This window comes from Myxine glutinosa, chromosome 11, assembly GCF_964187855.1.
Source record: "Myxine glutinosa chromosome 11, kmMyxGlut1.1, whole genome shotgun sequence".
Lineage (NCBI taxonomy): Eukaryota > Metazoa > Chordata > Myxini > Myxiniformes > Myxinidae > Myxine > Myxine glutinosa.
The window spans coordinates 133069832-133097663 of NC_136271.1; the positions used below are offsets into that span (position 1 = coordinate 133069832).

The window sequence follows — 27832 nt, forward strand, 5'->3', positions numbered from 1 at the left end:
TGGAAAAGGCACAAATAAGGCGGTGTATGGCACAAGTAACACTGGTTAGTTGTGTATATGGAGCTGTAAAACGAATTGGCCTCTTACGTGATAATGTATTTGTTGTATATATTTTACTATTTTATTAAAGGCTTGAGAGTGACCAACCGACTACCATAATAACCTCGACACAAGCGAATCTACCAGCGCGAACACTAACAGGCGCAAAACAGGAAATAGAGATTGTGGGCGGAGCGGACTGCGGAGCCTCTATCCCTCTAATCAAAACGTTAGGATGCAACGTGAGCCGGACCTCGCGCGGGCCTTGCGTGCCCTGGCTGTGGAGGCCAGAGGTAGGCAATGTCCACATATATTGATCATAGACCTGGGATCATGGACGTTGTAGCATTCGTGACCCTCAAACAAAAATGGATTGGAGCGCATAAAACATCGACAAAAGCTGCACAAGCCGGCACTATAGTACTCGTAATTTACCCAATTAGGTCTTTAGGATAGCTCAGTTGGTGGCGTCATGCTGACCAATGAGCTGTTTAATTTGGCTTCAATCACTGATGACCCTGGAATTGGATTTTTTTTAAACTTGATTCGGTGCTCTCAGGTGGTGCTGCATCAAAGAGCACGCCATCCTTTAAAGTGTGGCTTAAAGCTGACTGTCCCTTCTACTTTTAGTTTCTACATGTTATTGGTCCCCTACCCGGAGGGGACTAGGTATAGGTTTGCTCTGTGTCTGTCTGTCCATCCCACCTGTAATTTTCTGCACTTTTTTCCCCATACCCTTTAACATATTCAACTGAAACTTTGTCCATGGCTTTATTATGATAAGTTACAGAACAAGTTTGGGTTTCAGGGCGTTTCACAATTTTTAAAAAATTTGCTTAAAAAAAAAACATTCATTAGCACTGGTAGAGATGTATTGAAAAACAATTCTCACTCTTGTTTTAAATGGTCTACTACTATCTACCAGTCCCCATCCAACATTATTGTGGGTTTACTGTAAATTCGTATTACCTGGAGGTGTGGATGGTCATGGGACAGGTATGATGGGCCTGCATGTTTGAATCGTTTCTAGGGGTCAGCTGTACCGCTGATGCAGCTGCAAACCTGCACCCCTCCCCGGCAGCCCCAGCACCTCACCACCTCAACCTCCATCCCCTTCCCTGTCCCACTTCCCAACGATCCAGTTACAGTGGGATTTCTAATGTCCACCATCAAATGCTAGCAGGTGGGGCAGTTGGCTTAACACCCTCTCTCAAAGAATAGCATGCTTATTGATGTTGTACAAACCTTTGAGCCAAGGTGAGTTTGCTGCCTATGAGCTTTCTTTTTATCTATATGATGGGTCCAATACAAATAGTCTTCTCTTGTGTCTGAATGACCGAATGAAGCATAAAATGGTTCTGGCTGATAGTTTGCCGAATATTTCACGTGTGCATTGATTGACGGTCTTGCATGTACATTGGTGTCTGCAGATCTGTCCCTTGGGAATGGGGTTCCACACTTGACTCGGCCTCCGAGTCCTCTCGCCTTCCTGCGGGACTGGGTGTCCCCAAACCGGCCAGTCGTCATCTCCGATGCCATCTCCCACTGGCCAGCCCTCTCCCGGTGGACAACCTCATACTTCCGGTATCCTTGGGGACACGTGCAATCCGTGCATTGATGTGAATCTCATAAAGCTCCTCTTCATACAACTCGTGTTTTACGCATATTTCTGACACACTATTTACCACACTAGAATACTTCAACAAAAGTTTTGTTAATATCGTCTTGATATTGCAATTGCCAAATAAATTGCCATTTCAGACAAATTTCTGTTAAGACAAAAGATTTGCAGAAAGTATAAATTTGGCTCAAGCGGACAGCCTCGCTTACAAAGCTGTACGGGAAAAGATCATGGTTTTGGATTGGGGACGATCTAAGATGGTGGTGAACAGCTGTCTTGAAGACCTGTCGGGTAAAATGAGATTTAAGAGAATGTGGAAGTTTGTTCTAAAGGCATGAATGAAAGAGGAACAAATGAGTGGAGGTGGGCAGTGATCCTGGATTTACGTAGTTTCACCAGAAGGGTGTTGATGGCAGACAATGTGAGTCCTGCAGAAACCTGGTGGGACAAAGCATGAAAAGAGCAGAGGGTGCAAGACCAGAAAGGAGGTGGTAGAAAAAAGGGAGACTACAGATCTATCTGCGTTGATGAACTGATAAGCTCTTAGACTCAGCTTCATCACAAGAGATTCCAATAATCTTGAAGGCCTTGATTTCCACGGCGTCAAGCTGAGCAAGGTGTGAGGCAGGTGTGCCAGCCCAGAGGGGAGAGCAGTACTCCACCAAGCAGTGTATGAATACCTTATAAGTGGGTAAGAGTTCAGGTGTGCCAAGGAAGGACATTGCATTACGGAGGATTATCAGTTGGCGGCTAGCTCTGGAGTCCAACTTAAAAGTGTCGTTTGCCCAAGATAGGTCATGGCTGATAGTGGGGCCTAGGAGGTTGACTGACTGAACCTCCTTGAAGATTGTTGTGAAAGTAGATGCCAGTTTTTTCCAGACGGTCCTTTCAGAGAGAGAGAGAGAGAGAGAGAGAGAGAATGTAAGAGTGTGAAATTGTCAAATTTGTCAGGATGCCTCTGGAAGACTTGTCTTGAAAAAAAATATTGTAAACTTAGTTCCACCTTTTACATTATCAATCAACATAATCTCGTGTCCATATTTGCCTTCCTCACCACACTTGTTACAAACATTTGCCACTGTAACCACAACAAGCCACGAAAGCTAAACACAAACACAGGCAATCAGCCCCTCTGCCAACCACTTTCCATGTTCCATTGTGTAGTCACATTGCAAAAAGACATTATTCTCCCAAAGCTGGCCAAGCAAATGACCTTGTACACCTCAGAGTGAGATGCACTTAACGAGTCGTTGGCCTGTTTGGCATCACACCTGTTTGGCATCACACCAGCTGATCGTTCGCAGTAGTGGTCAGGGTAGGAATTTGTAATCTGTCGAAGGTGTCGGTGATAATTCACCTAATCATCGCAAAATACACCGTGGAGGATCTTTTACATTCACCAATTGATGTCAGGCGGTGGCAAGAACTGTCGTCAATGGCCCTGTACAAAAGAAAAGGGTGAAAGAGAAAACGAGTGTGGGCCTGCTTTATTGGCAACGTTGAGTAATCATCCCACATTATCCTAAGGACGTTGTTCTGGTTTTAGTTTTTGAACTGCTGAGTCAGGTGCAATCATCGTGGTGTACAAGCTGCAGTGGAAGACTAATCCGCGTCCAAGCTGCACCGATGCCTTTTCAAATCCGCATCCGCTGAGGATTTGGGCACGTTGCGCCATGTTTTCACAACGCCGGTTTGACATCGGTTACAAATCAAATTGATAATGATAAATCACATCAAAAAGCAGAGCAGTGATGAATATCATGAGCATTGACATAAGATCCTCTGATCTCGATAGCACACGTACAGCTGGCGGCCGATTACTGTAGTCAGAGCAACATTGCCGGGCAATCTTCAGATACACAGTTATGCTCGTTATAGCATCGTTACTTGTGCGGATACAGCAAATTTAACAGAATATGGTGTCATGATGCATTCTTTCTCTATTTCCATGAACGCCCAGTGAGTAATGGTTAGAGCGTCCGCTCTGAGTCTGGGAGGGTGGCCATTGGAACCCGACCCTTGCCTAGTCATACCAAAGACTTTAAAATATGCTGTGTGTCACGTTACTTATATAGATGAGAATTTTGTGGTGGACAGGTCACAACCCCATCAGGGGTGGTGTTGAAAGCAGCTCACAACTAGAAAGACATACCTCCGCCTCCGCCGGGCAGTGTACGTTTACCTCCGGGTAGAGAGCATACCTCCGCCGGGCTGAACAGTTTACGTTTTGGATCCCATTGATAGGCCATATCTGCATCCGGAATTGAACCCAAATCTAATCAGCTTGTTCTTGTCACCTAACCAACCCATTCACCAAGTTTTGTCATAATCAGTCCACAATCTTTTGAAATATCATGCAATAGATCGATTTTTGCCCCATCTATCAATGGTGAAAAATCAATTGAAGATTTAAAAAACTCTCGGATCTGGATTGTCACCAAAATCGAATAAATTCATCTCTGTCACACCTCCAACCTGTCCACCAAATTTCGTCCGTATCTGTCCATAGCTTTGTGAGATATCCTGCTTACAGACAGACAGACAAACAGGAGTGAAAACAACCTCCATCCATCCACCATCGGTGGTGGAGATAACCAGGGCAGTCATTTACAACTTAGCCAGTGTACTAATACACATCATCCGCCTACTTCTTTTCAAAGTTATTTGGGATCGTGAATCTCCACAAGCAAATGCTAGCAGATGGGACAGCCAGCTGAACATCCCGTCTCAAGTACAGTGTGCTTATTTATGCAGAACCCTGCATACAAGCACCATAAATACTGTGTATTCAGTCGAGGAATTGAACCCAAACCTAATCATTCAAGGGCCGAGTAAACCACCATTGACCTATCCTGCCAATCCATGTCTCCATTTCCTGTGTGAGATGATGTTGTAATTTACATACTAGTGAAAATAACTGAATTTAATAAATTGCGTTAATAGATAATTAGATGCACCAAATCGTGTTTAGTTGTCTGTGAGATTCCTTGTACATCTGTGTATGTGCTGCTGACAGAGAGGTGCTTGGCAAGAAGGAGGTGACGGTGGCAGTGACACCAAATGGATATGCAGATGCTGTATTTGAAGATCATTTTGTCATGCCCGAAGAAAGAACAATGCCATTCGGTCGCTTCCTGGACATTGTGGAAGGAAAGGAGAAGCCACCCGGCGTGTTCTACGTCCAAAAGCAGTGTTCAAATCTGTGCAGCGAATTCCCGGAGATTGCAGCAGACGTGGAACTGGAGATTGGCTGGGCCTCGGAGGCTCTCGGTGAGGATTTCACATCACCACTTGATTGAGGTTGGAGGAGACGGTAGATTATAACTGTCCATATTGTTACTTGCTTTCAATATCATTATTTTGCATGAAGTGAATGCAACTCAGGGAGTGTTGATGTCTGTGACTGGATGCTTAACGAGGGAAGACGGAAAGATTATTGTGGAATTGAATTGATGAATTGCCCGTCGCCCTTTATCGTATGTATTGGTGCGCAGGGAAGAAGCCAGATGCCATTAATTTTTGGATGGGGGAAGAAAACGCTGTTACATCCTGTGAGTTTTGCATCTTTTACATCATGATGATAAAGGCCTCAGAGGATTCCCAAAATTAATCTTTTTTAAACCGGGTGTGTTCCTGCTGCAGTACATAAGGACCACTATGAAAACCTCTATTGTGTCATATCTGGACAGAAAGACTTCATTCTGATTCCTCCAACAGATCGCCCTTTTGTCCCTTATGGTAAGTGGCAGAACAAGCTCGTAGTTACAAAAGTATTGTTACGGTTGGCCGTGGGTGGACTCGAGGTCAAATCTCCAATTTAGCGACGGATAGTCAGTCCCTCGGGACCGTACACCATGTGCCGGTAAAGCCGAACTGATCTTTACTATAATTATGATTAATAATGTTTATTGTCCACTGATAATGGAAAATTGCACTGTCAAACAAGGCTCACAAAGCTCACATAATGATACTTGATGGCAAAACAATAGCCATAGTACGCCAAAAACCCCTCTATCAAACTATCAAGGTTACATAGATAACTAGATGGTATTCATAGAATACTTACCCCACGTATTCAACTTGATGCGAGCCAACTCTTCTGTTTTTGAAGTTTTTTTTTTTCTTTGATCCAATATGGCTGTCAGACCTGCTACACACATGACCGATGACATCATAAACTTACATTCTCTAATATAATTGTGGCATAGATCACGCTCAAATTTCAAACTGATTGGACTAAGCGTTGTCCCTGTCAAATTATGACGTCATAATTAAGGCCCCAATGACGTCATCGTTAAAACTTATTCCTCCATGCAGAGTTTTTTTTACAATGAGCCTTGTTTCAATTTTTCCCCATGTAGTGGTTTCGGAGATAGAGGTGCAACGTTTTTCCAAAATAGTGTCCGTAGCACGTGACCTATGACATCATAATTATGAATAAAAAAATTATGCATGTAGAGGTGCTCCTATGGTGAAAATTTGGTGTCAATCGCACCAACCGTTGCCGAGAAAATGCAAACATGCACATACGCACGTATGCACGCCACATGTGCGCACGCAACCGATCACTTAATCCTGCTTTTCACTGCGCGAGCGCAGGGTGACAGTTCAACAGACAACTACAGTGTCCCCACTGCTACCCACTAACTCTTTTAATACCACCAATTTCCATTAAAAACCGGAACAGAAAACGGTACAAATGATTTAAGAAATCTTCTGGTCCCGCACGTAAAACCTCTTAACCTCCTACCAGACCTTGTCTGTTCATAAAGCATATGTAGTGGGTGCATAAGTTTTTTCATAATGGATTTTACCTTCGTTAAAGTTCGTTCATGAGGGATGACATTTACGCCAATCTTTTCTCCAAAAATCCAGCCGGTTTGCTGCTCTTTGCAGTTTCACCAAATCACCATTTTTAACACCACTAAAGCAAACACAGAAACCGTATAAGATAACACTCAAGATTACTGAAGCACAGAAAAGCCTCATAATGGTTTATCAACCCAAAATTATTTCAGAAGCTGAAGAGAGTAAAGGCGTTGTCCTTGAGAAACCATCGATTTACATTCTTCTAACCACGAGAGATTATCCTCATACCTCAATACTTACAAGAAAGCCTGGTGTTGGCTTAGCAGTTAGGGTGCCGGCTTGGGATCCAAGGATCCTGGGTTTGAATCCCAGACGATCGCTGAATTAACGCCGGGGGGTTGACTCAGCCTGTCATCCTTCCGAGGTCGGCAAATTGAGTACCAGTTCACTGGTAATTCCATGTGTGTTGCAAGAGGCGACTAACATGGTTGGCAGCAGGAAGGGCATCCGGCCATAAAACATTGCTTCAAAAAGGGGACCACTGTGCCCGAAAAAGGCCAACCCCTGCTCTGCGGGGAAAAATTGCCTCTAAAGGTGGTTATTTTTCTTCTAAATACTTAAAAGAGTGAACAGTCTCAATATCAACATTGCTGATCATGACTGGGGATAACAGGTTTAGATATTTTGGTGTTCAGCATAAGAAAGAAAAAAAATGTAACAACATTTTGAATCGTGTTTCTATTATCTAGTTCACCATCTTTAAGAAAACCGACAATCATAGGGTCATCTGCATATTTAAAGGTGCTAACATTGTATGAGTGTGAAATATAATCATTTGTATACAGAACGCAAAGCAATGGTGAAAGACGCATCCTTGCGGGGCCCCGGTGTTCATCGTTATCTGTTCTGATAGAGTATTGTTCACTTGTACCTGCTGAGTCTGATCCTGGAGGAAGTCGCTGATCCACAGAACGAGAGATCGATTGACATTCAGGTCTTGCAGCTTCTCCAATAGGTTGAATTGTGTTGAATGTGAATGAGAAGTCTACGAAAGAAGCTCGTACTTAACACCCGATTGTATCGAGGTGTTGTTGTACGGCGTTCATCAGGTACAGAATTGCGTCGTCGACAGATTTTCCTTGGTTGATAGGCAAATTGAAATGTGTCGATGTGATTCACTAGTGACTGGAATGCAATCTGTCGGTAGTCATTCAATTTAGAGGGTCGTGCTCGCTTGGGGTCTGGGTCAATGATAGCAGATTTCCAGCTGGATGGGATTGAATGTAGATCCATGACTGCTGGAAGACAACAGAGTAGGGCACTGCCAGATGATTGGAGCATATTTTAAGGAACCAGCCGCATTTATTATCTGAACCTACTGCTTTTCGAAGCCTTAATTTCTTAAAAAGTCTTTCCACTTCATTGATTTTGATGACTATACACTGGCCTTCTGTCATTGATGACTATACACTGGCCTTCTGTCATTGATGACTATACACTGGCCTTCTGTCTTATAGAGCGCAGAAGACTGAGCTAAGACCAGACCCCTAAAATGATTAGAGTCGAAGTAGCTGTAAAATTGATTAAACTCACTTGCTATCATCATTGGGTTTCCTAAATCGAGGAAAAATTTCCTAAATCGAGTCTACTTTCCACTTTAGTTTCTGACGTACAGAAACTCCGAGTCTTGTCACCTGCAGCTGATTCTTCAGTCTAAAGTAGGGGTTTCCGACCCACTTGCCTCCATTACCCACCTGGAGCGGCACAGCTCACCCCATTACCCGGCCAAAACCTAAAGTAGCCTAAAAACCTAAAGGAGTGTTAATTTTAAAAGCGGTTTAAGATCATTTAAATTCAGCATCAATAACAAATCAAATAGGATAAGATAGATAGGACAAAGGACCAGGTAATTCAATGGGTAACGTCTTTTTTGCAAGTTGCACTACCAATCGAGGCACCGTAACACTCAAAGCACATCACAAATCTGCTTTGCCTTCCATTTTGTTTCTTGATTTCGTTTTTATTGCCAGCAGAGACGAAAAACCTGACTCATAAAAGGTAGTGGAAAATGAGATGAGACTTGAAGAGCTGCGTGGCTGGTCTGTGAGTATTCCGGGAGCATCTTGGCCCAGAATTTGGAAAGACTCCGGCGGGAAATTTGCTACATTAAATGATGCATTAAATTAAAATTATAGAAGCAGATACAATAAATAAAAATGATTAAATACAACCTAAATTTAATATAAGTGTGAATGTATATCTAATTATATGCCAAAAGGGTGTGAGAGCTGAAAGTGAGATTTAAAAAAGTATTATTTGAAAGGGAGCTTCCATTACACCCATGGATATCCCAAATTACCCCCTTGGGGGCATTTATCACCATGTTGAGAACCCCTGGTCTAAAGGGATGAGGGCCGAGTGATAATCTGGGGCGAACCACTCCATTTTACACTTCCTAATGAAGGGCTTTTGCACCAATTTTGATCAATATTCTCATGATTTTACCCATGGCCATGATCTTACCCGAACCATTCATTACTGTTTCCAAATCCGAACTGCGCAACAGGCCAGCACACCAGTGGTGGAAAACAAAGTTTGTTACAGAAAGGGGTGGGAAGGACTAGAAGCAACCTCACTGATCAGTATTCTCTTATTAGAAACTATACACCAGCACACACAATATCTCGGCAGATTAGGCAATATCTTAAGGCCCAGTCAGTCACACACACTAATACAGATTGATAGGCCACGAGATGGAAAATAAACCTCCCCACACGATGCTTGTGTGGGATGGTAGTGTGATTGTGGTGGTGGTCTCCTTGAGAGAAGAGAGAGAGAAGAGAAGAGAAGAGAATGAGAGGATGGATGGATGGATGGCAGGTTGTGTCGTGTCTGGGACCCGTCACACCTCTTTGAGAAACAGCTTGCTTTAACAAGCCCTCTGGCTCTCTGCAGCTGTCGACTGGAGCTGCTCCCTGTACTGCTCTCTCATAGTTCTGCTCTCTTGTACCATTCTCTTGCTTACTCCGTTCGTAGTGTCTTCTGTCTCCGCCCCTTGGCTTTTTATTACCTTGTGACCGTGCGTAGCTGCGTACTCATTGGCTCACCGCTCAGCTTCTCGCAGCTTCCAGTTCAGTGGTTCTCAACTCGTTTCAATCCACGGACCACCATGCCAATCAAAAGATTTTCGTGGACCACTTCCTTTTTGAGACTTCATAAAAAAAGAGTAGACAACAAACATTTTGGTTGGTTTGAAATTTATTTTTCACGCCATGTGACTTTTGACAATGTTCCTGTGGATCACCAAAAAAAGTCACCATGGACAAGCAGTTGAGAACCACTCTTCTAGTAGCTTCTGCGGTCTTGATTGACTTCAAGCAGCTTTAAGAGATTGTCACCCTCTGGTCCATCTCTTCCCTTTATGCGTGGTTGCAAGGGGCCTTGCTTTCTCCTTCCTTTTGGGGAAGGGGAATGGGAGTGGATTTACTGGTTTGCGGAGCTGTCAACGATCCATTAAATAAAACAGAGACAGAGTTCATAATTGAAGATATTTAAAGGATTAATATGGGAGGAATTGTGGGGGCTTTAGACACATTACAGAAGGAAGGGGGTCACATTTTATCTGCTTCTGAACACACTTTGACACATATCCTATCATTCTACACAGAGGCAACACACTTATTCTCAGTGTTTATTTATGAAATAACGAGTCTATCTTACTCCCATTACTCCCATATGGTTGTTCCCCCAACAGTATAAACTGTTGCCATGGTAGTATAGGTCAGAACCATGAGAGCTTTGGTTTCTTGGCCTAGCAATAATCCAAGCACTTTTTACTTTATCCATTGGTACAATGAAATAATTTTCTGGTTGGTTGTCAAATTAATAATCGGCACGTGATGCAGTAAAATCGGTTTTTAAATTTCACTCACAGCTTGCGTTGTATTTGTGTATTATGTTTCCGAAAGGTGCGTTGGGTTTAACCAGTCAAAAGTCCTTTCTGATATATATATATATATATATATATATATATGGGTAAAACAGGCGCGAGCATCTAGACTTCTTTAAAGCCGGCCGGGTCCACACTTGACCTATTAGTTGCACACTTCACAACCTGGTTGCGTGCAACTGAATCGCTTAAATGTGCATGTTTTGGCAAGCAGTTGCTCAACTGATTATACACTGCCTGGGTTTGTTTCTTCAGATTTCCATTGGTTTTGTTTAGGTCGAGTGTTATTGATGACGAGGGACTCTGAAAAATTCAATCATATATCGAATTTAATCAAGGTTTAATCAAGTTTTAATCAACCGCAAATCAGACCCGGAAGGTTTAATCAACCGGAAATCAGACCCGGAAGGTTTAATCAACCGGAAATCAGACCCGGAAGGTTTAATCAAGCCCGTCAGAACACACCGTAATCAATCAAGCGTTACTTTGCGTAATCAAGCGTTGCATAATTTTTGAATGTCCCCATATTGGGGTTAAGCAATCCGTGACCATGTGACGAATTGGCTCGTTCTTATATAAACGTGAGTAGGGAGACATGGATGAGAGATGTCAAGTTAATCTTTCAAGAGTGCTTTAAATGCGCGTTTCCCAATTGGCCCGTTACCAAATTGTGTCGCAGGTTGTGACCATAGTGCGGTCATTCTTGTTATCATGTGAATGTTTCAGAATTATTGATTAGTTGTTAGATTATTGACTGTCTAAGCACGGGAACCTTGTTGCTTGCCTAGGTTTGGACCTGGCTAAATTTTTATTACCCTCGCCAGAGGAGAGGGTTTTGTATTTGAGTCCGTTCGTCTGTTTGATTGTTTGTCTGCTTGTTACTTGCGAAAATCGAAGATTTTTCAAGCATATTATTTGGTCTTGTGCGTTATTCTGTCTGTCTGTTTGTATGTCAGTCGCCTACAGGTCACAATTTTCAACCGATCTTCTTCACCTTCACTCCAAAACCTCACCAAATGGTAGAGTTCGTCATAAGCAAGAAGCCAATTGTTTTTGGGGTCAAAAGGTCAATAGGCCAAAGGTCACCAACTTTGTCAAATTTCTAAAACCCTCAATTTTCATTCAATTGACTTGAAATTTTAAGAGGATTTGCATATCTGATCACTGAATTCAACCACTAATTGTATTTTAGGTCAACATCGGCCAAAAGGTCAATATAGGCCAAATTTCTAAAATCCTCAATTTTCATGCAGTTAACTTGAAATTTGAAGAAGATTTGCATATCTGGTCACTGAATTCAACCCCCAACTATTTTTGAGATCAACATAGGCTCAAAGCTCAAGGTCACCCAAAACGTGAAAATCGTTGAAACTGTCATTGGTTACTAGGCAACGGATGCTCACGCGGTTGCACATTGCAGTTACACATCGCCGTCACTGCGATACGAAGCGAAACCACCTCAGAGCTGTCACATTCACAATCGCGATGTCGTATGTACTCCCGATACGTGTTTCCTTCATTGTAAAAACTACCAAGTCAACAGTTAAAAGGATTTTGAGCCGATAGGTGTTACGGCCTTGGCAAGATCGATGGAGACAGCGATCTGTTAGCTTATACACCGCCCAAATAGCTATGTGGAATTCTCTCATGTAGAGATTAAACCCACGTCATTTGAACTTTGGCAGAGGTCATTATTTACTTTTAATGATGTTTATATATACGAATCAAAAAGAAGATAATTGGTTTTGGGTCGTCCTTTCCGCATATCTCATGGGATTGTGAGTTCGAGAGACGACCGTGATGGCGGGGAGTGGGTTGGTATTCTCTCAAGCAGGGATTCAACCCATGTCCTTATGTATTATTATTTTGATTCAAAATGGCCGATAAAAAAGTACATTCCGGCAAGTCCTCGGTCTCTGACTGTTTTTTCATTACTTGCCGGAAAAAATTCCAGCAAGTATGTTGGTTGGTTGGTTTGTCTGTCCGTCTGTCTGTCTGTTTGGGCAGTACTAAGTCTACATCGTTGCACATAGCATCGCCATACTTTACACACAAATTTGCCTTGCCCTGGAATAGACTGTGCCCAATTTTTAACTCTCTTGGCCCAAGGTCAAGCTCAAGGTCACCCAAAACGTGAAAATCGTGGAAACTGTCATTGGTTACTAGGCAACAGACTCTCACGTGGTTACACATTGCAGTTAGACATCGCTGTTACTGTGATGCGAAGCGAAACATGCCTCAGAGCTGTCACATTCACAATCGCTATGTCGTATGTACTCCCGATACGCGTTTCCTTCATTGTAAGCACTACCAAGTCAACAGTTGAAAGGATTTTGAGCCGATAGGTGTTACGGCCTTGGCAAGATTGATGGAGACAGCGATCTGTTAGCTTATACACCGCCCAAATAGCTATGCTGGCTATGCTGCTAGTTATACACCACTGGCAAGAGTAGGCTATACATGTATAGATTTCAAGAGTATACATGTATAGATATAGATTTCCCGCCATTTTGATCAAAAATGGCTGATAAAAAATAAGTACATTCTGGCAAGTCCTCGGTCTCTGACCAATTTCTAGTTTGTTTGTCTCTTTGTTTGTTTGTTTGTCTGCTTGTTTTATTGTCTGTTTGTCTGTCTGTCTGTTTGTTTGTCCACACAGAATAAATATGATTTTCTCTCCAACCGTTTGTCTGATTTTCACCATAGATGCAACTCCACCTGTATAATTTTTTAATGATAATTATGATGTCATAGGTCACTTGGTGCAGGTGCCATCTTGGAAAACCCCAAAAAACTTTGCACCTCTATATCTCCGAAAACGCTGCATAGAAAAAAATTGCGATTATGGCTCATTGTAAAGAACTCTCCATGGGGAATAACATATGTTAATGATGATGTCATAGGTGCGTGCCTCCATTATGACGTCATAATTCGACAAGTACAAAACTTCATCCGATCAAGATGAAATTTCTTGAGCGTCATCGATGGATAAATTAGTAGAGGAAAAAAAAATGATGATGACGTCATCGGTCACGCTGTTCGCTCGCCATATTTGTTTTAAAACACAAAAGCCTTAAAAACCACTAAAACACGTCCTGGCTAGGTTCTGCAATCTCTGATTGCTCTTTCCTGTTCTTACTATGTACCATGGTGCATATGTCACGTGCAGTTTGTGTTTGAAAATTTTGCATTAATCGAACAGCGTAAGCTTGGTTTTTGGTCACTACCACAATCTTCCTTAAGCTATTGGTGGGAAGCATGGTGTGGCCTAACGAGAAGGCTTTGGATTTAGATTAAACAGCTGAATTCAGGGAGCCAACTGTTTGCCTTGTTCTCATTGTATCCCCTTCCTATAATTCCACTTTATATCATTTGATTCTGCTGATGTTTAAATGGTTTTGTCTTCTGCCAAGGTTTGTATCAGCCAGCTGTATACAGGGAGCGGGAGGATGGAGGGTTTGATGTGGTGGAACAAACGTTTTCTGCAAAGGTGCAGTATTTGTTGCAGAGAATTAACAAGAAAAGTGTGGTATTGAAAAGCACATGTGTGATGTGGATCTGATTGAAATGTCACATAAGTATAATTTTTATAATCACGTAAATATTTTACAATATATGGCAGCATATTGTAACGTGAATATGTTTTTTAAATGGTGTGATGTGCTGTCATTCATGTAGATGTTTACATTTATGTGGAGGAAATAAAAGTAAAAATGTACATGAGTGACAGCATATCCTGATTCCAGTAGCAATGAGGTTGCAGATCTGTCTCGAGTAATGAAGCGCATGAACGTGCAGGTTTGTGTATTTGTGGTCTTTGTTACCAGTTGAGAAATAATATCCTGCGAAGCACTGTTTGGGGCTGCCAGAATGGCCTACAGCATGCACACCCGCCCTCCTCTAAGCTGTCCAGCCTGGGTTTGAATCTCGACTCGGCTATAAACTTTCGTTTCATGGGCTTGGTGATCAATGTGTGTGCTGCCCTCGGATGTACGTTAAACGGGCATCTCGTCTGCTGACTTTAGTTGTTGGACGTTCAACATCCCACGGTGTACTTCGAAGAGCAGGCGACCTATCGCCGGCACCATGAACAAATTACAAATTCCTACCTAAGTCCTGCTGGGAAGGCAATGGCAATCCACGCAGCATAACCCTTGCTCATGAAACCTGCTTCGGCAGCATCGACATTCTGTGAACCGTATGGTACATCAGCGAGAGAGAGAATCACTATTTTAGCTGTAACAGCTACAAAGAGGTAGTAACCGCTGCTGACTTTACTTGATAAAATTGTTTCTTATGTCAAAACCAGGGGTGTAGGATAAAAATTGCAGTTCTGGGACATTACTTTAGACATGTGCAACATTCCTATGATGATGTAATAATATAACCTTCATAAGTACATAACCATATACTGTATATATCGTATTTTATTTACTTATTCATAGTTATAAAAAAAATGGCAATTGGATTAAAAAACACTTCTGGGGCACTTGACCTCTTTACCTTTAAACCCCCCTCCCATACCCCCCCCCCCCCCACCTCCGCGGACCTCCTAGACCTAGACAATATAATCATACAACCTTCGTATTTGTGTGACCATGTCATAATTTGAAATAAGTTAATGTTTTTTCTTGTGAAGATAATTGAGATTTCCCTTTTTAACTTCTTTGCCTGTAATTTTAAAGATTCATTTGGAGCATCTTTCACACTCATTAGAGCACTTGTCACATTTACCACTGCAGAAGTGTCATTTGTATTTGTAAAAAAACATTAACTTCTTATTTCAAATGATTACATGGTTATGTAATTATGAAGGTTATCTGATTGAATCATCATGAGGGGGGATTATTAAAGGTAAAAAGGTGAAGTACCACAAAACTTAAAAAAAAATAAAAAAAAATAGAACTGACACTTTACAACTGCTGGCAGTGATGACCGGTTTCCTCCGCATTCCCGCTTTTGATACAACCCCTCTTTTGATACAACCCCTCTTTTGATACAACCCCTCTTTTGATACAACCCTGCTTGGATACAACCCCGCATGGATACAACCCCACTTTCATTGCACATGCTTTGATACAACCCCGCTTTGATACAACCTCCGTTGGATACAACCCTGCTTGATGCAACCCGGCTTTGATACAACCCCGCTTTCGCATTATTATTTTCTCTCTCACACACACACACACACACACACCCGCTCACCCCTCCCCCCCACCCCCCCCCCCACGCCCCCCCCCACACACACACACACACACACACACACTTTATAACTTTATAACAACCCCGCTTTCACATTATTATTTTTATCCATCAATTTATCCCTAGATGATGCTCAAGGAATTTCATCCTGATCGGATGAAGTTTTGTTCTTGTCGAATTATGACGTCATAATGGAGGCACCTATGACATCGTCATTCACATGGGTTATTCTCCATGGAGGGTTCTTCACAATGAGACGTGTCAATTTTGTCTGTGGAGCACTTTTGAGAAAAAGTGGTGCAAATTTTTTCGGTTTTTCCAAGATGGCGGCCATACCACGTGACCTGTGACATCATAATTGTCCTTACCAGATTCTACATGCCCAGGCACAGCTATGGTGAAAATATCCTGTCAATCGGTGCAATGACTGCAGATAAAGTGATTTTTAAAGAAAAGAAACCTGAAAAATCGCAGAGCCGGAATCTTTTTTATGGCCTGTGATGCTCAGGCGGAGTTTCTTCTTCTTCACACAATAACAACTTCTAACTTCCAGACCATACATCCAATCATCTTTAAATTTTGCACATTTGTTCCTCTTCATGCCTTCTACATCATTATAAAGTTTCATATCGATCAATGTAGCGGTTCAAAAGATAAAATTAAAAAAAAGATTTTCATTCCATTACTTATCACTGCCAAATCACATGACCTATCGCAAATTCCAAAAGGACATTTTAGCAGACAGATATGCTGAAGACATCTGTGAAGTTTCCACTCGATGTGATCAAAAATGAGGGAGGAGCTAGGTTTTAAAGGTTTATGCTTCAAAACGTCATAACTCCGAAACCATGTGACTTATGACATCATGCTCCATGACCTTTTTGTTCGTCATGGGTATGCGATTCTGGATGCAAAGTTTGGCCTCGATCTGTTCAGTTGTTTCGTAGAAAATGGGTTTTTAGTGTTTTTTCAGGCTTTTCACTTCAAACAATATGGCGGTCGAACCACGTGACCCATGACATCATTATAATTTTTTTTCTGCATCAATTTATGAGGAGATGCTCAAGAAATTTCATCCTGATGGGATTAAATTTTTTACTTGTGAAATTATGACGTCATAATGGAGGCACCTATGACATCATCATTCACATATGTTATTCTGCATGGAGTGTTCTTTACAATGAGATACGTCTCAATTGTTTCTGTGCAGTGGTTTTGGAGATATAGAGGTGCAAAGTTTTTCGGTTTTTGCCAAGATGGCGTCCGTACCACGTGACCTGTGACGTCATAATTACCATTAAAATATTCTACAGGCCGAGTCGCTCCTACGGTGAAAATTTCCTGTCAATCAGTCCAATTATATTGCAGAGAAAATGATTTTTAAAGGAAATAATTTTTCTGAAAAAGGCAGTAGCACATTGAGTCACATGGCCTGACAAGAATAAAAGTTGTTTCTTCTTCTTTCAACAATAACGACTTCTAGCTTCGAGACCATGCAACAAATCATGTTGAAATTTTAAACACTTATTCCACTTGATGAGAGCTACATTGCATTAAAATTCAAGTCGATGAATGCAGCGCTTCAAGAGATAGAAGCTTTTTATGATTTTCCTTCAATTATTTCTTGCGGCCAAACCATGTGACTTATCAAAACTTCTCAAGTAACGTTTTAACTTTCCCCCATGGGGAACATTTGTGTGAAGTTTCCACTCGATATATTCACAAATTATGGAGGAGATAGCATTTTAAGTTTATGCTTTAAAACATCATAACTCCGAAACTATGTGACGTATGATGTCATGATCACTGAACCTTTTGTTCGTCATGGGTATGCGATTATGCATGCCAAGTTTGGGCTCGATCTGTTCAGCCGTTGCGCAGAAAATGGTGTTTTAGTGTTTTTCAGGAAAAACAATATGGCGGCCGAAACATGTGACGTATGACGTCGAAATTTTTGGCATTCTGAGTTTTTTTAAAACTAAGGTTATGTAAAAAAAGAATATTTTGGGAGCAAGGGATATATTTGTCGAATTCTAACCTCATAACGTTAGGATTTTTAATATCCCAAATAAACACATTTTTTGGTCCCATTGCAGAGTTCTTTAGAATGAGCCATGACTCAATTTTTTCCATTGAGCGTTTCGGAGATATAGAGGGGCAAAATTGAAGGTGTTTTCCAAGATGGCGCTCATACCACGTGACCTATGACGTCATAATTAGTAGTAAAAAAAAAGTATGTGCCTAGCCGATCACTTGATGAATATTTCTTGTCAATCAGACCAACGGTTGCTGAGAACATTAATTTTAAAGTTTTCAGAGTTCAAAAATAGGGTGGAAGAATAAGGAAAAAAAATTAGAAAAACTCTAGCAGAAACAAAAGGTATTCCTCGACAATGTAATTGGAGAGGAAACCTAATAAAGTAAGTTGCAATCATGTTTATTTGGTGTAAAGTAAGTTGCAGTTGACTCCTACTGGTTAACGTTGCTTATCTCCTCCTGGGAACTGGGTTAGTTGGATGGGATTGGAGGGCCTGGGAGGGAAAAATTAGTTTAGATGGCTTTAGAGGGGCAGAAGTCAGAGGTAGAGTAGAGGAATTAGCAGGATAGCAAGAGTAGGATAGTTTAGGACTGAAGCCGGCCATCATACCTGCTGCCACTGCACGATCCTGCTGCTACCAACAAGGACATCTTCTGCCTGCTCACATCTGCCGGCTTGTTCCATCTGCCGTCTACTCAAAGGACCTGCCTATTAAGCATGCCATTTGTCACCCATGCCACCCACCTACCAGTCTTTGCCATCGTCAATCATATACCATCTGCTTTGCTGCGTTATCTTTTTGTGGTGGGCCATAAAGGCCAGAATATTCTGCTTGTGTGAAGGCCAAATGGGCCGACTTTCTTTTACTTGTTGGGCCAAAAGGGCCGAGTTTCTTTTACCTGTTGGGCCAAAAGGGCCATCCACTTATCGCTTGTGTTGAGCCACATGGGCCAAGCAGATCTTGTGAAGGCCACATGGGTCATTTAGTGCTAAACTGTGTGGTCATGAAGGCCAATGAAAAACTCCAGTAATGGAGAGGCCATTTGGTTCAGGGGAAGCACTGGGTGTGGAAAGGCCTCATGGTCACCAAGGACACTTGTAATGCCGGAAGCCAGGGACCTGATAGACAGCGTTGGGAGAGGGATATGCTACCGGGTAGGGGAGAATAGACTCCATAAACTTCAGACTCTACAGAGCAAGAAGAAGAAGAGACCTTCCTGGTACTCACCCCAATCACACGCTTCTGTTTTAAAATTACGTCCAAATAAAGTTGTTTAAGTTATGGGAACTAGAAACATCTGCGCCCCTCGGGACCATCTTGGATGTTTGGGGGGGGGGGGGGGGGGAAGTGGGGGAGGTGGGACAAATATATTTTGTGCCGTGGCTAATAATCCCCCCTGTCTGCAGCAGGAGTCGGCAAACCACTTCCACTGTAGCACGCGTACAGACAAAAATTGTAATTCGGCTCCCGCAGCCCCTTGCAGGGTGGTGGGGGGATTTTTAGTGTGCCCATGACCCGACCCTGCGTACTACCAACACGTTTGTAGTTTATTTTATTTATAGGAAAGAAAGTGGAAGGGGAGGACAGGGAGTTGGGGTGGGGGGAGGTGGCATGGAGCAGGCAGTCCTTTCTGTCCTTTTTTAGTCCCGTTTATTCCTTTTATTATTTTGGTCCTTTTAAAACCCTTTTAACACATTACACCTTTTAGACTCCTTAAGATCGTATACACAGACCATTTATACCCTCCCTACTATTGGAATGTACCCTTTGGATTTTTAGACCCTATAAGACCATTGGGACTATTAGACCCCTTCAACACTTTAGATCCCCGAGAACTGTGAGACTCCTGAGACCCCTTGATCATTTAAACCCTTTAAGATCCTTTAGACATTTAAATCCTTTAGACCCTATAGACCTGTTGGATCCTAACTACTTTTGGAATGTGCCCTTTTGACCCCTTATGACTTTAAACTCCTGTAGACCCCTTAACCTGTCAACCCTTTTGTCCTTCAGACCTTTTACGATCCTTTAGACCTCTTGGACCCTTACACCCTTTAGACCTATTTAATTAGTCCCTTTTAACCATAACTAAAATTGGAATGTTGAAGCGCGGTGTTACGCGCGCTGCTTGTAAGCAAGGAGGAAGCGGACAACGCGGTAAATTGTAAGAGTTTATTCAAGAGCTCCACTGTAACACTGGAGCGTTCCGGGCTGCGCGCCCGGTGTATATTCCGCGGCCACGCCTACCCCTCAGGCGTGGCCGCCGCCCACTTGGCGCGCGTAATGATGTCATCACGCCAGTGAGCTTTCGTGTCCGCCACACGCCCCCCAGAATTCCCGCGCACCTGGAGGGCCAGTTTGCGGGGCAAACGGATGACCCGGCCGAAGCGCCCTCTGGCGACTGGCGGCGTCCGGGGTGCAGGGATGCCAGCTGGGATGCCTCCGGCTGCACCCAGGATGTGTGCAGGCTCGGGGGGCGGCGTGCCGGGGGTCCGCCCGCCGGGGGGCGGCCCCGACGCGGAGGCCGAGCCACCGGCGGTGGGTGGTCCACGTCGAGGTGGGCCAGCTTGAGGCGGTCTATGGAGACACGGTCAGGAGTGCCGCCAATGTCCAAGGTGAAATGTTTCACCCCGGTCTCCAGCACGTGGAAAGGCCCGTCGTACGGGGGCCGCAGTGGTGTCTGGTGGGCGTAGTGCCGGACGAAGACATACTCCGCGGTGCGAAGCTCCGGGGCGACGTGCGTAGGTGGGTGCCCGTGGTGCACCGTGGGCACCGGGGCAAACCTCTGGGCGGTCTCCTGCAGCGCGGAGCGCTCCTGCGCCGCGGACCATGGTGCCGTGGAGTCGGGGAGGAACTCGCCCGGCACCCGCAGCGGTTGCCCGAAGACCAACTCCGCCGCGGATGCACGCAGGTCGTCCTTGGGTGCCGTCCGGAGGCCCAGCAGCAGCCAGGGGAGCCTGTCGACCCAGCCGCCGTTGCGGAGGGTCGCCCGGAGCGTGGCCTTCAATGAGCGGTGGAACCGCTCACACAGGCCGTTAGCCTGGGGGTGGTAGGCCGCGGTGCGGTGCAGCTGGACCCCGAGCCCCCGCGCGACTGCCCCCCAGTGCTCCGAGGTGAACTGGGGGCCGCGGTCGGACGAGATGTCCGAGGGGGCGCCGAACCGGGCGACCCAGGTGGTGATGAACGCCTGCGCGACGTCCGCCGCTGTCGTTGACGCCAAAGGCACGGCCTCCGGCCACCGTGTGGTGCGGTCCATCATGGTCAGGATGTGGGTGAAACCCCGCGAGGGGGGCAGAGGTCCCACCAGGTCCACGTGAACGTGGTCAAACCGACGTTCCGGCACCGCAAAGGGGGCCAATGGGGCCTGGGTGTGTCGGTGCACCTTCGCGCGCTGGCACGCGAGGCACGTCCTGGCCCAGCCGCAGACGGACTTACGGAGGCCATGCCAGACAAACTTGTCGGCGGTCAACCTCTGGGAGGCCCTCGTGCCCGGGTGGGACAGGCCGTGGATGGCATCGAAAATCTGGCGCTGCCAGCCCGCGGGCACGATGGGGCAAGGCCGCCCGAGGGAGACGTCGCACCAGAGGGCCGTGCCCGCGCCGTTGAACGGCACCTCGATGACGCGGAGGCCCGTAACGGCGGTCCGCAAGGCCCGGATGTCGGGGTCGGCGGCCTGGTCCGCCGCCATCCGGGCATAGTCGATGCCGAGGTGGACCGCGTGGGCAACGGACCGGGATAGGCAATCCGCCACCGGGTTGTCCTTCCCCGTGACGTTCCGGATGTCCGTCGTGTATTCGGACACGGCCGAGAGGTGACGCTGCTGCCGGGCCGACCACGGCTCGGCGACCTTGTCCATCGCGAACACCAGGGGCTTGTGGTCGACGAAGGCCGTGAACGCACGGCCCTCGAGCAGATGGCGGAAGTGCCTGACCGCCAGGTGGAGCCCGAGCAACTCGCGGTCGAAGGTACTGTACCGGCGTTCGGGCGGGCGAAGCTGCCTGCTGAAGAACGCCAGCGGTTGCCAAGCTCCACGCACCCATTGCTCGTGCACCGCGCCCACTGCGTAGTCCGAGGCGTCGGTGGTGAGGGCGATCGTTGCATCGGGCGCCGGGTGCGCGAGCATGGTGGCGTTAGCCAAGGTGAGCTTCGCGCCCACGAACGCCGCGTCCATCTGCTCGGTCCAGGTAACGTCTCCTTTGCCCGGCTTCCCTCGGAGGGCCTCGTGCAGGGGGCGCAGGAGCTGGGCGATGCGGGGCAGGAACCGATGGTAAAAGCTTACCATGCCCAGGAACTCCTGGAGCCCCCTGATCGTGCGGGGGCGCGGAAACCCCTTCACCGCCTCCACCTTGGCCGGTAGGGGGACGGCCCCGTGCCTGGTGACGCGGTGCCCCAAAAAGTCGATTTCAGTGACACCGAACCGGCACTTGGCGGGGTTCACGATCAGGCCATGCTGGCCCAGACGCTCAAAGAGCGTGCGGAGATGGTGTAGGTGCTCTTCGCGGGACGCGCTTGCGACGAGGATATCATCCAGATAGACGTAGACGAAATCCAAGTTGCGCAAGACGCTGTCCATGAGGCGCTGGAACGCCTGAGCCGCATTCTTCAAACCAAAGGGCATCCGAAGAAATTCGAAAAGACCGAACGGCGTGATGACAGCCGTCTTCGGGATGTCCTCCGGCCCGACGGGGACCTGGTGGTAACCGCGTATGAGGTCCACCTTCGAAAAGAAGGACATGCCCGCCAAGCGGGTGGAAAAGTCCTGAATATGGGGGACAGGGTAGCGGTCGGGGGTGGTGGCATCGTTGAGATGGCGGTAGTCCCCGCACGGTCGCCATCCCCCGCCGGGCTTGGGCACAATGTGGAGCGGCGACGCCCAAGCACTCTCGGAGCGCCGCACGATGCCGAGCCGCTCCAGCGTAGCAAACTCATCTTTAGCTACCGCGAGCTTCGTCGGCTCGAGGCGGCGTGCGCGGGCGTAGACCGGTGGCCCGGTGGTGGGGATGTGATGTTCCACCCCGTGCTTGACAGTCCCCGCCGAGAATGTGGGCCGCGTGAGGGCCGGGAAACGGGCGAGGAGGCCGGTGAATTTGTCCGCTGCCGGAAGCGTACAGATGAACCTGGCCGGAACCGAACCGCTCAGCAAGCCGCTCGGCGAGCCGCTCGATGAGCCGCTCCGTGAGCTGCTCAATGAGGCGGGCAGCGCGCACGCGAGCGAGCTGAACGTCTCAGCCTGGACAAGCCTTCTGTGCTTTACGTCGACCAACAGGCCATTGGCACAGAGGAAGTCCGCGCCGAGCTGTGCCATAGGCACGTCGGCAGTCACGAACAACCATCGGAAAACCTACCCTCCGAACCGCAGAGGAAGGCAGCGTTTTCCGTACGTGCGAATGGGCGTACCGTTGGCAGTAAGCAGCGCGGGGCCCCGGCCCGCGGACTGCTTGTCGGACGTACCGGCGGGAATGACACTCACCTGCGCTCCCCTTGTCGCACAGGTAACGGCACCCGGATAAGGTGTCTGTTATGTACAGGAGGCTGTTTAATCGGCCGGCGCTCAGTGCCACTACCGAGGGCCGGCCCGGGCGTTTCCCGACCTGCCGAATGAGCACGGCGGGCGACATTGCCGAGCCTCGTGGCCGAACCTAGCGTGGAAATGGCACCAGGTTTGCGGCGAAGCCGGAGGCCGCGGTGGTGGTGGTTGAGGCGTGGCGGCCGCCACGAGTCGCCCCTCGGAGTAGGGGTGGGCACCCGCAGGAGGTTCAGCGGCTACGCGGTGCGTCGCGTAGTAGGGGTGGGCACCCGCAGCAGTTTCGGGCTCGGGAGCCGCTACGGCCGCACCGAAACTCGCCTACGTGTCCAAAGCCGCGTAGAACTTGTCGGCCTCGGCCGCGAGCGCTCGGGGTTCCGTTGTCGCAGAACCGGCCAACGCGAGGCGTACTCGTGCCGGCAGCTGGCGTCGAAATAACGCCCGGAATAGAGCGTTCGGGGTTTCGTCGCCCATGAGCGACAGCATATGGTCCATTTGGACCGACGGTCGCGTGTCACCGAGCTCGGGGAGGTCCAAGAGGCGATCGGCCCGTGCGTCCACCGTGAGGCCGAACGTGGCGAGGAGGAGACGCTTGATTGCCTTGTACTTGTCATCGGCCGGTGGGTTCCTCAGGACTGACACGACGCGGGCGGCCGTGCCGGCCCCGAGGGAGGCGACCACGTGGCAGTAGCGTGTCTCGTCCACCGTGATGCCTCGAAGCCTGAACTGGGCTTCGGCCTGCAGGAACCAGATCTCCACCTGAGCTTCCCAGAACTCGGGGAGCTTTATCGCTACCGCGTTGGTTGCCATGGGCTGTGGCGGGTTTGGGTGGTCAGTGACGACTGACCAGAACGTCGGAGGTCACCAATGAAGCGCGGTGTTACGCGCGCTGCTTGTAAGCAAGGAGGAAGCGGACAACGCGGTAAGTTGTAAGTGTCTTTATTCAAGAGCTCCACTGTAACACTGGAGTGTTCCAGGCTGCGCGCCCGGTGTATATCCCGCAGCCACGCCTACCCCTCGGGCGTGGCCGCCGCCCACTTGGCGCGCGGAATGATGTCATCACGCCAGTGAGCTTTCGTGTCCGCCACAATGTACCCTTTAGATTTTTAGACCTCTTATGAACCTTTAAACCCCTATAGACCATTTAGACATTTTCCCCCTTTATTCCCCCTAGACTTGTAGACCCTTTTGACTATTTAGACCTTTTAGTGCTTTTAAGACCCTTTAGTCATTTTAAGACCCTTTACACCCCTTTCTTATCCTTTCATTGGACAAAAATGTATTGAACATTTTTCATCAATTCAGGACCCGCTCATTCTCAATAGTTTTCACTGTGCGAATGCAATCGTGTTATCGTGCATTTTAGCCCACGCAAGCAAATAATTATCCATCAAATCAAGCTGAAAGTCAATTTTATCACATGATGCACCCCAAATATGACCACCCTCCATCGGGAGACGAGCATCTGCCCCACTCGTGACTATTCATTGTGTTTGTGCGTATTTCTGGTCATTATGGTATTTCCATAATTTGCGTGGTGTATTCTGTCAGGCATGGAAATAAACGAGTATTAGTTTTGGACTTTTAGGACAGAGATGTGTATGTGTAGAGAGCTTACAGTATATACTGTACATTATTTACAGATTATCTATTCTGCCAAATTTGTACATTAGATCATAATGAACATTTTCTAATCCTTGTTTTTCCAAGAAAATCCATCAAAGGAAGCTTTATACTTTGATTTAATAATTGACGTTTTTGTCATAGATATACTCATTATCTCAAACATATATTTTTGCATTATAGTGTTCAGTTAACATTGTGGGATGCTGGTTTTTGCCATAAAAATCAAAAGATCTTTGTCACCAAACAAGTAAATCATCTGTTTGTGAACTAAGTAAAGGTTCTAATTATAGCTACTTTTGTTTATAGGTTTTCTTTTCCCAATGCCTTTCACTGGCTAAATACAAGCTGTGGGTAACAGGGATTGGGATGTAATGTATTTTTTATAACCCAGAGAGCTTGCTTGGTCTTTTTTACATTTTGAGGCCCTTTTTTGACACTAAAAATAATGATGTTGAGTATATGTTGTGGCATTGATCCCAAAACAGAATTGCAGTTATATTGTGAGATTGATCCCAGAAGAAGACCATTGATCTCATTAAGTTGTGCCATTGATCCCAAAAGAGAATTGAAGGTGCATTGTGGCACTAATGCCAAAAGAGAACTGAGGGTAGGTTGTGCCCTTGGTCTCAAAAGAGAATTGAAGTTATATTGTGAGATTGATCCCAGAAGAAGACCATTGATCTCATTAAGTTGTGCCATTAATCCCAAAAGATAACCGAGGGTATGTTCTGTCATTGGTCAAAAGTGAAACAAAGGTAGGTTTTGGCATTGATCCCAAAAGAGAACCAGGGGTATGTTTTGCCCTTTTTCCAGACCATATACGCCATCTCTTTCACATGGGTGAATTCAGCCTCTTGCGGGTTTGACCCAAAAGGAATGCAGTGGAACAATCCCTTTCGGCTTTTGTTTTAGCAAGCGTTCTTCCCCCGCACGATGCATTAATTATGAATTGCTGGCAATGATTCCAGTGCAAGTTTCCCCAGGTGCAGAGAATCCACGGTACTCTTTTTATTTTTTGACCACTTCCCATCTTCATAAGCGCATATGTCCTACTCCCCCAATCTCCACACCAGGTTCCTTGGATTCCCGTTGACCCCCTACACCCGGACCTGCACCGGTATCCGTGTTTTGGTGACGCGTGCCCACTGCATTGCTCACTGCATGCCGGAGAGACACTGTACCTGCCCTCGCTGTGGTTCCACCATGTGCGGCAATCACATGGCTGCATAGCCGGTGAGTCTCTCGGGAGGGAATGGGATTGGGGGGTTGTGGAGGTGGTATGCAGTGATTCACTCTCCCGGGATGTTTCAGCCAATCGGCTCAAGAGCTGTGGATTTATTTCCAGCCCGTGGAAGTTGTAGGCCTACATTTTCCGGTCTGCTTTTTGTAACCAAGAACAGCTACGTATCTCGTCTTGTGTTGATGCCACGGAATTGGACATGATAGATTATAACAGCACACACATCAGAGGATTGGTTACATCAATTGTATTCCTCCCTAAAGAACCTTACTCCCAGTTCCATATTTTATCTTTTCATTGAATTAACTGCACTTTGCTATCCTTGTTATTGTTCTAAAGTTGTTTTTGTAACCTAATGCCAAACATGTCCTCTTCTTTATCTCCCTCAACCCCATACTCCGCACACTTTCTTCCACCCTCAGTAAACTTCTGGTACGACATGGAGTATGACATCAAGTATTCCTACTTCCAGTTGCTTGACCGCTTGTCCGGGGATGCAAGTGATGCCGCCTGCGGTGCCATCGGATCTCCCTTCGAATCCGAAGCAGCTTAGCATGTGCATCCCCCATCTGGTTGGATGTTAACCCAAGTTGCTCCAAAGATCCCCGGTGACGGTTTCCATTGAATTCGGGTTCAGTTGCACGTCACGGATTTAACTTTCCATCGCTAACAGCTCAAAGGAGTTTCGCTGAGCAATTCATCCCAAGGAGTCCCTAACAATTATTGTTAAATTATATTTTGATATCATTATATTTTGTACAATAACAGATGGACTGATTATGGGATTTAGACTGTTTAATTATTATTGTATAATTATGAGAACCAATATTATTATTGTTGTAAACAAAAATACACAATGCTATTTAAGCTGCCCCAGGCAGTCTTCTTCCTCTTCTATCGGATGCAGCACAAAGCTGCGGGGTAGCATCATTGGCCGAGGATGCGGCTGTGCTGCTGATGCAGTGCCCTGTGTAGGTTGGGGCAGGAATTTGGAGTTTGTTCATGGTGCCAGCGATGTTGTACGTTGTTGTCGTTTTGTATGCTGCCTGTGGCTGCTGGTTGCATCATTTCTGGAAGCACAGCTGTGCCGCTGATGCAGTGCCCTGTGTAGGTTGGGGCAGGAATTTGGAGTTTGTTCATGGTGCCAGCGATGTTGTACGTTGTTGTCGTTTTGTATGCTGCCTGTGGCTGCTGGTTGCATCATTTCTGGAAGCACAGCTTTGCCGCTGATGCAGTGCCCCTGTTACCAGTAAGCTGGTACTCATTTCGCCAACCTCGGAAGGATGACGACCTGAGTCAACAAGCTTGGCGTTGCTTCACGGCACGACAGGGGCTCAAACTCAAGACCCTAATATCTCAAGCCAGTCACCTTAACCGTTAAGCCAACACCAAGGTAGTGCCAGCGATAGCTCACCTACTCTTCGTGAAGGATGCCATGGGGTCTCTTTAAATCTTTTCCTTCTGCTGCTGCATTCCTGGCATGAACTAAAATGCATGTATCTGCCTGTTCATGAGAACAAGGAGCCACACTGTCCAAGCTGATCATTTGGTTGCTGGAAGCATTTTCTCCTTTTGTCACAACAACCAGGTTTGCTGGGACTATCACAGCCATATTATCTGCAAGGAAGTGGAAAAGCAATGTCTTGTCGTTTCACAATAAAATCCTGCAGTTTTATTTTGGTGTCTTATTGGTTCTAGTCTACCCCATGTCTGACTCCATGTTCTCACTGTGACCTTGTTCCAGGCTTGAGGATGGTAGGTATACTTCATAGATAATGTCTGT

At 46.2% G+C, this 27832-nt stretch overlaps 1 protein-coding gene across 2 annotated transcripts; it reads left to right on the top strand.

The window, feature by feature from the left end:
• The first annotated feature begins 212 nt into the window (after positions 1 to 212).
• On the top strand, positions 213 to 27724 carry JMJD7 (jumonji domain containing 7). Of its 2 annotated transcripts, none has more exons than XM_068131021.2 (8): positions 213 to 332; positions 1470 to 1623; positions 4677 to 4930; positions 5155 to 5211; positions 5303 to 5398; positions 13832 to 13908; positions 25883 to 26042; positions 26472 to 27724. In XM_068131021.2, the coding sequence occupies exons 1-8, from the start codon at positions 275 to 277 to the stop codon at positions 26600 to 26602; spliced, it is 987 nt and encodes a 328-aa protein (XP_067987122.1). In that variant the 5' UTR covers positions 213 to 274; the 3' UTR covers positions 26603 to 27724. The 2 variants fall into 2 exon arrangements, with proteins under 2 accessions (XP_067987122.1, XP_078643272.1); XM_078787146.1 differs by having other exon boundaries at positions 247 to 332; positions 5378 to 5398.
• Positions 27725 to 27832: the final 108 nt, after the last annotated feature.

What these genes read in the sequence shown, in the direction of transcription:
- JMJD7 (XM_068131021.2), top strand. Translation starts at nt 275, where the DNA reads ATGCAACGTGAGCCGGACCTCGCGCGGGCCTTGCGTGCCCTGGCTGTG. An exon ending in CCTGGCTGTGGAGGCCAGAG is followed by an intron (nt 333 to 1,469) that starts GTAGGCAATGTC and finishes TGGTGTCTGCAG; the next exon opens with ATCTGTCCCTTGGGAATGGG. An exon ending in AACAAACGTTTTCTGCAAAG is followed by an intron (nt 13,909 to 25,882) that starts GTGCAGTATTTG and finishes TCTCCACACCAG; the next exon opens with GTTCCTTGGATTCCCGTTGA.